Source organism: Natator depressus, chromosome 8, assembly GCF_965152275.1.
Source record: "Natator depressus isolate rNatDep1 chromosome 8, rNatDep2.hap1, whole genome shotgun sequence".
NCBI classification, from domain to species: Eukaryota; Metazoa; Chordata; order Testudines; family Cheloniidae; genus Natator; species Natator depressus.
In genome coordinates, this window is record NC_134241.1 from 6,305,052 (window position 1) to 6,316,239 (window position 11,188).

Sequence of the window (11,188 nt, forward strand, 5' to 3'; positions counted from 1 at the left end):
CGCAGTCAGAAGCAACTGATACTGAATGGGTCCATGAGCTCAAGCATCTTGCACTGCCATTCAGGGAGATGTTGGGTAGCCCTGAGCGAACTCTGCAGGTCAGGAGCTTCCCCGTTCGGAGGCCTGGGTGCCCACGGTGTGAAATCATTTTTGATTACAGCTGCTTCAACACTAGCTGCCCCGGCGGGTACCCTTTTGCTTAAACTGGGAGCAAGGAAGATGCTGAGACATTACTGCAAGCACGATTGCTCTGGATCCAGGCAAGTCATTTGCCTTCCACATCCCCAAGTCAGAGCTGGATGGGGAAAAAAGGGTGGCGGGGGAATGCAGGTGGGGAGAGGGCAATCCAAAGCTGCTTTCAAAAAAAAAAAAAATTAAAAAAAGTGCTGTCTCTGAGTCAGGCTTCGCAGAGGAAATAAACTGCTGGAAAAAATTTCTGCCGAGACCCGGCATCTGTGCCAGTACCCAGTCTATCCACGCCCAGACTGAGCTTACAACAACCCTGGCGGGCAGAGCCCTTGCTCCCGGAGACCTGTACGGACAGGCACGACAGAGTCTGCAAAGCCAGCCGCCTCCCCCCTCGCCCCAAAAGGGGGCTAGTGCTTTCCCGGTTACACAGCACATGGCCAGCGCACAGGGTCCCAGAGCATCCTCCGAGGAGTACCGGGGGGTCGCGGCGGCCAGTAGCTGAATGCAGAGCCCACCACCAGCCACGCCCAGGCAGTCTGCATCAGCGGAGACAAGAGGTGGTTCTGAACCAGTCACTCACGTTGTCCCGTTGCTCTCCCCGAACCGCTGGTAGGACTCAGGAGAGGCAAAGCCGTTTATGCCTTCGGGGGGGCTCCCGTCAGGCGTAGCCTCTGTGGAGCTGTAGTCCTTATAGTCCTCGCTCCGCAGCCTCCTGGTGGACATAGCGGCTGTGGAAACAATCACATCAGGAACTGCTACTGCTGCTAACTCTACGCTCCCTGCCCGAGTCACTTCTGTGCTCCCTGCTTGGGCTTTCTTTGGTTCACCCATGGTCACAGGACCAGCTCCCTGTGCAACTGCCAAAGCAGGCTCTCCCTGGCAGGCTATTATAGGGCCTCCAGACCAACCGGAGAGCCTAGGCCTGTGCAGGGGTCAATATAAGTCCTGCACTCCTCCCTGAAGCAAGACACACCCACGCGGGATGCACCCAGCAATTCCTGCGGGGACAGATCACTCGGAGGTGACCTGCCCAGATACTTAACACCAGATGACACGGACGTCTGTACCGCTTCTCCCAAACAGGCCGGGTACACAGAGCAACCAGCGCCCGTGCAAGCTGGCAGCACACGGCCCCGGAGCTCTCCATCTACCTGCAGGTCACCTTTACGGAAGGCTGTTGACAGCTGCTCAGAATGGAAGGTTCTGTACAGGCTAGATAGCGGCTGTACCACCCCACCAGGGAGTGGACACACTCAGGACTGACAGGCACTCAAAGGACTCCCAGTGAAGAGACACAGATTGTCTGTTAAGTGACTTTCGCTGCAGGTGAGCAACTGCCCCACACGCAGCCAGCAGAGTTCCCAACCGTCTTTCATCCTGGTATTTTGAGATCCGTGTTTACAACAAGCAGGTCCCAACCCCACTGCCAGGGCCAGCTCCAGGAATCTTTACCTAGGGTTCAGGACTTCCTGTCCCTCCCCCGCCCCCACCATGAAATCAGACTGATCAAGTTGGATTAGGGGTTTAAACTGCTTCCTGGATAAGGTCTGACAAGAGAAAACAATGGAGAGGCTTTCAGGAGCCTTTCTACTCAGGTCAGCAATTGTGTAGAAAGAATAGTAAATATGGCAGGCGACCAGCTTGGCTTAACAGTGAAATCCTTGCTGATCTTAAACACAAAAAAGAAGCTTACAAGAAGTGGAAGATTGGACAAATGACCAAGGAAGAGTATAAAAATATTGCTCGGGCATGCAGGAGTGAAATCAGGAAGGCCAAATCACACCTGGAGTTGCAGCTAGCAAGAGATGTTAAAGAGTAACAAGAAGGGTTTCTTCAGGTATGTTAGCTACAAGAAGAAAGTCAAGGAAAGTGTGGGCCCCTTCCTGAATGAGGGAGGCAACCTAGTGACAGAGGATGTGGAAAAAGCTAATGTACTCAATGCTTTTTTTGCCTCTGTCTTTACGAACAAGGTCAGCTCCCAGACTGCTGCACTGGGCAGCACAGCATGGGGAGGTGGTGACCAGCCCCCTGTGGAGAAAGAAGTGGTTTGGGACTATTTAGAAAAGCTGGACGAGCACAAGTCCATGGGGCTGGATGTGCTGCATCCGAGAGTGCTAAAAGAGCTGGCAGATGTGATTGCAGAGCCATTGGCCATGATCTTTAAAACCTCACGGTGATCGGGGGAAGTCCCAGACGACTGGAAAAAGGCTAATGTAGTGCCCATCTTTAAAAAAGGGAAGGAGGAGGATCCTGGGAACTACAGGCCAGTCAGCCTCACCTCAGTCCCTGGAAAAATCATGGAGCAGGTCCTCAAGGAATCAATTCTGAAGCACTTAGAGGAGAGGAAAGTGATCAGGAACAGTCAGCATGGATTCACCAAGGGCAAGTCATGCCTGACTAATCTAATTGCTTTCTATGACGAGGTAACTGGCTCTGTGGATGAGGGGAAAGCAGTGGATGTGTTGTTCCTTGACTTTAGCAAAGCTTTTGACACTGTCTCCCACAGGATTCTTGCCAGCAAGTTAAAGAAGTATGGGATGGGTGAATGGACTATAAGGTGGATAGAAAGTTGGCTAGATTGTCAGGCTCAACGGGTAGTGATCAATGGATCCATGTCCAGTTGGCAGCCGGTATCAAGTGGAGTGCCCCAAGGGTCGGTCCTCAGGCCAGTTTTGTTCAATATCTTCATTAATGATCTGGAGGATGGTGTGGATTGCACCCTCAGCAAGTTTGCAGATGACACTAAACTGGGAGGAGAGGTAGATACGCTGGAGGGTAGGGATAGGACGCAGAGGGCCCTAGACAAATTAGAGGATTGGGCCAAAAGAAATCCGATGAGGTTCAACAAGGACAAGTGCAGAGACCTACACTTAGGACGGAAGAATCCCATGCACCGCTACAGACTAGGGACCGAATGGCTCGGCAGCAGTTCTGCAGAAAAGGACCTAGGGGTTACAGTGGACGAGAAGCTGGATATGAGTCAACAGTGTGCCCTTGTTGCCAAGAAGGCCAATGGCATTTTGGGGTGTATAAGTAGGGGCATTGCCAGCAGATCAAGGGACGTGATCGTTCCCCTCTATTCGACATTGGTGAGGCCTCATCTGGAGTACTGTGTCCAGTTTTGGGCCCCACACTACAAGAAGGATGTGGAAAAATTGGAAAACGTCCAGCGGAGGGCAACAAAAATGATTAGGGGTCTGGAACACATGACTTATGAGGAGAGGCTGAGGGAACTGGGATTGTTTAGTCTGTGGAAGAGAAGAATGAGGTGGGATTTGATAGCTGCTTTCAACTACCTGAAAGGGGGTTCCAAAGAGGATGGATCTAGACTGTTCTCAGTGGTAACAGATGACAGAACAAGGAGTAATGGTCTCAAGTTGCAGTGGGGGAGGTTTAGGTTGGATATTAGGAAAAACTTTTTCTCTAGGAGGGTGGTGAAACACTGGAATGCGTTACCTAGGGAGGTGGTGGAATCTCCTTCCTAAGAAGTTTTTAAGGTCAGGCTTGACAAAGCCTTGGCTGGGATGATTTAGTTGGGGATTGGTCCTGCTTTGAGCAGGGGGTTGGACTAGATGACCTCCTGAGGTCCCTTCCAACCCTGATATTCTATGATTCTATGAGTGCTCTAGCAACTGGGCATCCTACAGAACCTATAAGTTATCATTTCAAAGGAAGGCCTCTTTCTCCTGGGGGCAAGCCAAGAAGCAATCAGATGCTTAATTCCAAGATTAAGCCTGGAGAGTTTCCAGATGCCTTTGCCCCCTAAATGCTGACTGCAGGCCCAGGCACTATTCCTCCCAAGTATGGTGTTTGCTGTGTCTTAACATAATAAACGTTCCAAGCCTCTAAATGGAACAAAGAAGCTTCAGAGGTTTGCAGGAGGATTGGGAAGGAAGGCATGGAAATCCACCCAGCATCTAGTTTCACTGCTCCTGGCCCAGCCTCGGCCTCGGAGCAGCAGTTCCACTTGGGCTGAAAACACCAGGCAAGCCGAGAGACAAGTCTGCTGCTGGGGTGACCAATGGTTGCAGCCCCACAGGCAGTATTAGCAACCGGCTGGAAACCTGTCGTTAATTTGCAGAGACACGAAGAGAGAAATATGCTCTAATGACTGCTAAGCTGATCCAGGCTCGGTTTCCATTCCTACCACAGGAGTGTCACAATTCACCTTTAAGTAACAAACCACAAGCAGACCCAGCAAGCATCACAGCCTCGGAGATATGCAATATACATGCATGGAAGTGCGTGGCACCATGCAGCTTTGAGTCATTCCCCTGGGCACAAGGGGCCTGCTTCTGCTCCGACTGAAGCAATTGCGAGACCGCAATGAAAGCGGGATTGGGCCCAGAGCAAACTGCCATTCTCCCTGGACAACAGGCACTCAAATATTTGCTACAGCTTGTGGGCTGGTCGAGGAGACAACACTGCAGAGAGGGAGAGAACAGAATGGGGAAAAAGGAGCACGTAGTGGAGGGAATTGGTAGAGAGAAGCAGCTAGGAGTGAAAACAGAAAGCAAGGCCAGGAGAGAGATAGGACACACAAAACAAGGGATGGAAAGATGGATGGATGCCTGGCCTTGGGGTTACACCACTGGACGGGGACTCAGGAGTCCTGGGTTCATGTTCCTGGCTCTGCAACACCGTCATGTGACTTTCCCAAAATCCGACTTGACTAGGGATCTCTAGGCATTACTCTAATGCAAATAATAAAAGGACAGAGGGAGAACAGACAAAAGCCAGTGGAGACAGGCAACCGAGTCAGATACAACACATGGGGGCATGGCAGGCCAGAGAGGACAGTTTGCTGCCCCAGTGCCAGGAAGATCAGACAAGGGTGGAAGGTATCCTGAAGAACGCTAGGGAATTCCCACCAAACCTAACCCTCTGGGCTTCTAGGGCACTGAGCTCTTCCAGCTCCCCTCCCACCTGTCCAGCCACCTCCCAGCATTCCCTTCAGGATGCCCACCTGCAGCTGTGTGTGTGTTCTGCTCCTGGCCCCTCCTCTTCTTCCATACTCTCCCCCAAAGTAAACTCCTGGCTCCAACTCTGCCTCCTCTCCCCAGCCTGGGGTCTGCCTTTCCAACACTGGTCAGCTGGCACTAAATGGCGAGCAACTGAACTCCCAGTAGTCACCCTGCCCCAAAACATTTCTTTGCCACTACGACGAGTTCACTGTCCTCCTCCTTGCTCAGGCCCAGATGCTCCATCATCTTCAACTCTTCATTTTCCTTCTGAACATCCCAGCTGCTCTCAATAGCCACTGCAGTACAGAAACTAAGGGCTGTCTGGAAACACGCCACATTCGCTTTTTTGGGATGGGGGCTATGGCAGGAGGAAGGGGAAAGGAGAAGAGAGGCATAGAAACAATCTTACCTCAAGAGCCTCGCGCAATATGTCTGAGAAGAGCTTGCATGTCAAGAACACCAAGAAACAGGGACAGCAGACCGTGGCATCTTCCACCCCTACTATTATCTAGAGATCTTTGATGTCAAGCTTTAAGACCCCCATTGTAAGAAATCCAGCAAGCAGCGTCCTTAGTTTAGTAACTTCCCCTGTACCTCTAAAATCTATTCTCTGAAGTTTGGCAACTTAGTTGACCGGGAACGGAGGGAGTCATTGTTCCGTCTGGAGCCAAACATAGCACAGACAGAAGTCACACTAGCTTCCTCCTACATAGCCCTGCCCACTGCTATTAAATCCTGACCTTAAAAGTATAACCCCTGCTGTTCTCCTCCTGGCTCCCCAACTGCTGGGAGGGCACCCCACTCCCAGCTGACTGCTAGCCCAACATATGTTGGACCATAAACATTCTCTCTCCAAATGCTCTCAACAAGCAATTGGCAGATCTGTTAGAATTGTAGCTGGAGGAAAGCAAGGCTCTGCATACAGACTATCTGGATAAAGCACGTGTGTTAACCTGCTCCTCCACTACCTGAGACAGCTGTCACTCTTAAGAGGTTCATTTCAACCCAGAACCCTTTGCTCCAAGGCAATCAATCTTATCCCGTTGCAGTCTCCCTGTGGTTAGAGTCAAGTCCACACTCCTCCTGCTGTTAAAAGTTGTACAGCCACGGAAAGTACCTACTAGACTGATCAGGCAGCACTGCCCTTAGCACTGGGGAGCTCAGGTTCCAGCAGTCCTTCGAGCTACTTTTCTCCTTCCTTAGTCAGCAGGGCACCTACTTCTCTCTCACCTGCAGTTAGTTTACATCAACCCCTCCCGTCCTGGAGGCCCAAGTGATTTCCTTCTCATTCAGAAAAGGCCCCCTTCAGATGAGCAGTGTTCGGGGGGGGGGGGGGGAGGGGAAACAGGTTTCTCACCACCCTCCTCCACACTGTGTCCTCTCCTGGGCCTGCTCTTATTTCTGAGCAAGCTTTAACCCGAAAGCAGCTGACACAGAACACGTCTTGTGGGTCCCCACAGTGGCCTACAGGAAGTCCATTGCACCGAGCAGCAGGGAAGGCAGGTTTGAATTGAGGGCAGGCAGTCACGTAAGGCCAGCACAGTCCTGCTTCTAGTTTCCATGATAAAGGCAAGATCTACTGCTCCGTAGCAGCATCTAAGGAAGCTGGATGATCCCCCTTCTCAATGGGGAGGGGAGTTTTGCTGAAAAGAGATGTGAGCCAGGTTATCAGGATGGGGGCAGGAGGGCTCCTCCTAGACATGAGAGAAGAGGTGTAAGCATTCATTTGAAATTAACATCATAGTTTAGAGCAGGGGTCTCAAACTCAAATAACCATGAGGGTCACATGAGGACTAGTACTGTGGCCCTAGGGCCGCACCACTGACCAACCCCATGCTGCCCTGGCCCCGCCCCTACTCCACCCCTTCCGTGAGGCCCCCACCCCTGCCCCACCTCTTCCCATCCCTTCCCTGCCCCCATTCCAACCTCTTCCCTTGAAATCTCCACCCCTTCCCTGCCCCCAGGGGGAGCAGGAGGGGTGCGGGGTGCATCAGGGGGCTCAGGGCAGGGGGTCAGGGTGCAGGAGGGGTGTGGGGTGTAGCAGGGGGCTCAGGGCAGAGGGTTCAGCTGCAGGAGGGGTTCGGGTCCACCTGGCAGGCTCCCTGCCTGCCTGCCCTGCCCCCATGCCGCCTGCCCTCCAGGTACCTCCCACGAAGCTCCCATTGGCTGGGAATGGGGAACCGTGGCCAATGGGAGCTTCGGGGGAGGTACCTGGAGGTGCAGCCAGGGCAACACACAGACCCCTGTGCCCCCCCTCCCCCAGGTCCCGGCTGCTTTCCGGAGCGGCGCCGGGGGCAGGGCAGGCAGGCAGGGAGCCTGCCCTGCCCCCGGTGCGCACTGGGACGGAACCACTCTAGGTGAATGCTGGAGGGGGCGGGGGACCGCAGGGAGCTGGCGGGCCGCAGAAAATAACCCCGCAAGCCACGTGTTTGAGATCCCTGGTTTAGAGGGCCAATATCCACTGAAGGCCTTCATTTAAGCTTTTGGTATTAGGTGAATGAAGGAGAGAGGCTTCCACAGAAAAGGAAGGAGGAATGATATTCTGCAAGGCTTCGAGAAGGGACAGCATGGGGAAGATAACTGGAGAGAGAAAGTGAAGCCTTTGGGAAGATGCAGGCTTGCGCCAGACCCCACCATCCCTAACCCAAATAATTACCTCCCCTGCCTAGAAAGAAGGAAGTGAGCGAAAAACAGGTGCCCAATACAAGGGCAACGAGCAATCTCCTTCATGCATAGCTCGGCTTCAGACGAGCCATTAAAATGGGGTCCTGCCCAAAAGGCAATTAGCATAATCTCAAATCCAGTCAGTAATGCAGATTGATCCCACCCCCAGCTTTCTGGCGGATTCACTTCCAAATTCTACCCCTGCCCCCCAAAACAATTGGTGATATTTTTACAAGCAGCATCCTACTCCCTCTCAGAACAGGAAGATGTAAATGGCAGTGGAGAGTGAATTGTTGGTGTATGTATTGTAAACACTAAAGGCAATTGTCAGCCTGGGGATCAAAGAGAAACTCTTCCAACAAAGCAATCTGACTGCAATTTACACAGCAACCAGCTGCTCCACATACTCTGCATGGTGCATCTAGAAACAAAGCATTAGTGGAGCAGGAGCCTGGCATGCTATTTGAGGCTCACGTCAGTGATGTTCTCTATACAAGAAACAACATAGTTATGTTATACTCTCTCCAGTCAGCACTCAATTCCTCCCTCAAATTTTCCCAGAGCACACCTAACTGCTCTTCTCTTTTGAAACCCAGGCAGATCTGCCCATCGTGACTTGACATCTTCCTTTCTGGATTAAAGATTGCACAATAGCAGGAAGCACAAGTGGTCATTTTCCACACAATCAGCAAGAAGGAGAACCACTAAAACAGGGCTTGGAAAAGTATTGAGGGGAGAAAGAGGGTTTCAGTCTCATCCATGCAGAGAACATTCTCAGCCAAAAGCAAAACCCACCTAGTTATTTCCTCATCACTTACAGAGAGTCAAGACAAGAACATTCAGTCCCTCCTCTGACGACGAAGACAAGTTTACCCAAGAAAGCCCCACTGAAGTCACTGGGGCTACCAAGTGCCTAAAGATAAGCGTGTGTGTAAGCATCTGCAGAGTCTAGCCCTTTGAGATCAGGATTCTATCTCCAGAATTGGGGTGGAGGAGCCATTTCCGCCATTATTATGGGTTTCTTCCTTGTCTGGTTTGGAGATGAAAGGCTGGGGTGCTGCTATTCCTTTCAAAATTAAGGTGATGTTCAGACCTCCGGAAAGACCTTCATAATTTGAGCTTTGTGTCAGATGTCAGGGCTCTTTTCTGCCAGTATTCATTTACTCTTACTTTCCAATGCCTGCAGAGATGACGAGCAGCACCAGTGCTCTGAATGCCCCTCCACATTGCTAAATACAAATTGCCTGGGGAGGACAAGCTTGCCCACATGTGGGTGGCACTGACAAATATTTCCCTGTAGCCGCTCTATTAGGTAGTTTTTTTGCCCCTGCCGGACACACATGACCCCACTTCTCATTGCTCCACAGCATCTTCAGGACAGATGATACTTAGTGCAACTCCCGCTAACAGACACTCCCACTACTTACCCTTGTTCCCCCTCCCGCCATACACCATAGACATGGGTCACCTAGGTGTATGGTCAGCTTTAACTGGCACTACTAAAAACAGCCTCTATGCTGGGCACATGCCACCTGGTTCACACTTCCCTCAACATAATCCTCCCCTTGCACAATACAACTCCCCCCCACCCCGATCTCATTGCACCCGTTTTGCTGCATGCGCCTGCAGCTCCAGATTTACCCCCACCCTGGAGGTGGCTACCCCTGGGCTTTAAATCCCTAGCGCAGCTTCTGCCCCCGCCCCGGGGCATACAGACACCTGCTGCCCCCTCCATACAACTAACACTGCAGAGGGCTCCCGCCCCCATACAGGCATCCATACTCATCCCCCCAGGGCAATGCCCCCCACACACACACCCCTCTCCCCACCAGGCAATGCGTCCTCCATTTACACCCCCCGGGGCAATGCCCCCCATGCAGGCAACCCCAATCCCTGGGCAATACCTCCTCCCATTCACATACCCCCTACCGGGCAATGCCCCCCATGCAGGGGCCCCCAGTCCCCAGGCAATGCCCCCCCATTCACATACCCCCCCCCTCCAGGCACGCGCCCCCAGTCCCCGGGCAATGCCCCCCATTCACATACCCCCCACTGGACAATGCCCCCCATGCAGGGGCCCCCAGTCCCCAGGCAATGCCCCCCCATTCACATACCCCCCACCGGACAATGCCCCCCATGCAGGGGCCCCCAGTCCCCAGGCAATGCCCCCCCATTCACATACCCCCTACCGGGCAATGCCCCCCATGCAGGGGCCCCCAGTCCCCGGGCAATGCCCCCCCATTCACATACCCCCCACCGGGCAATGCCCCCCATGCAGCACCCCCAGTCCCTGGGCAATGCCTCCCCATTCACATACCCCCCCCTCCGGGCACACGCCCCCAGTCCCCGGCAATACCCCCCCATTCACATACCCCCCCCTCCAGGCAATGCCCCCCATGCAGGGGCCCCCAGTCCCCAGGCAATGCCCCCCCATTCACATACCCCCCACCGGGCAATGCCCCCCATGCAGCACCCCCAGTCCCCGGGCAATGCCCCCCCATTCACATAACCCCCACCGGGCACGCGCCCCCAGCTCGGCGCTCACCGGCAGCGGCCCGGGGCTCACCGGCCCCGCCCCTCCATCTTGCTTTTCCGGCTGCCGGTCACCCGACGCCCAGTCACGTGACGCCCGGCTCAGCCGACTCCCTCGCCCGGCGTCTCCAGCCTGCGCGTGCGCTGTAGGGGCGGTGGCGGAGGAGGAGTCGGGAGGGGGGGCGGTGTTGCTGCGCCCCCTGGCGGCCGGAGCTGGCGCTGCGCAGGCCGAGCTCGCGGCGCTGGACCCAGCCGCGCGAGTGATGCAGGGGCAGAGCCCAGGCCCGCTCCAGGCTGCTGCACGCTGTTGGGCCAGCTCAGGGCTCCCTCTGCAGGTTCCCCTGCTCGGGGGGTGCTTGCAGGGGGGCTCCCTGGCCGGGCCGGTGCTGGGGGGCTGCTCCCCGGCCTGGCCCCTAACCCAGCCCTCCCTGCAGTCAGTGGGAAAGGCACCTGTAGCCTGCTCCCCAGGCCTGCATGGCCTCCCCAAGCCTGCAAGGAACAGTCAGGCCTCAGCCTGTCAGCAGACTGGCTGCTCGGGGCCCGGGTTCATCGCTTTGCAGTTCTGGGTTGTTGCCCGCTGGGGTTTGGCAACCTCCAGGCTTCCCCGTTCCAAGATTTTCCCCACACCCAGGGGTAGGGAGGATGAGAAGCAGCCTTTGTTTGGCAAGGAAAAGCTGAGATCCCGCGGGGCGTTGGTGGGACTCCAGGACCTGGCCCCACAGAGTCAAGAGTTGGCAATGCTGCCCCCAAACCCAACCCCCCCCCCCCCCGGGGAAGCAGATCCAGGTGCAGCGTGGAGCCAGAACCCAGGAGGAGAAATGCCCACTGACGACATCAGG

General features: G+C 54.4%; 1 protein-coding gene across 2 annotated transcripts in view; it reads right to left on the reverse strand.

Annotated features, from left to right (window-relative positions):
* LOC141991885 (proton-coupled amino acid transporter 1-like) overlaps nt 1–10,490 on the reverse strand; it is a 47,610-nt gene extending 37,120 nt beyond the window's left edge. Inside the window, exons 1-2 of one of the 2 annotated variants that reach the window (XM_074960282.1) lie at nt 10,363–10,490; nt 770–917 (exon numbers count right to left, since the gene is read on the reverse strand). In XM_074960282.1, the coding sequence (XP_074816383.1) occupies nt 770–912 (143 nt within the window). In that variant the 5' untranslated portion in view covers nt 913–917; nt 10,363–10,490. Of the gene's footprint in view, nt 1–769; nt 1,156–10,362 lie in introns of those variants that run through there. The other variant, XM_074960281.1, reaches the window with a different exon arrangement.
* Nucleotides 10,491–11,188: the final 698 nt, after the last annotated feature.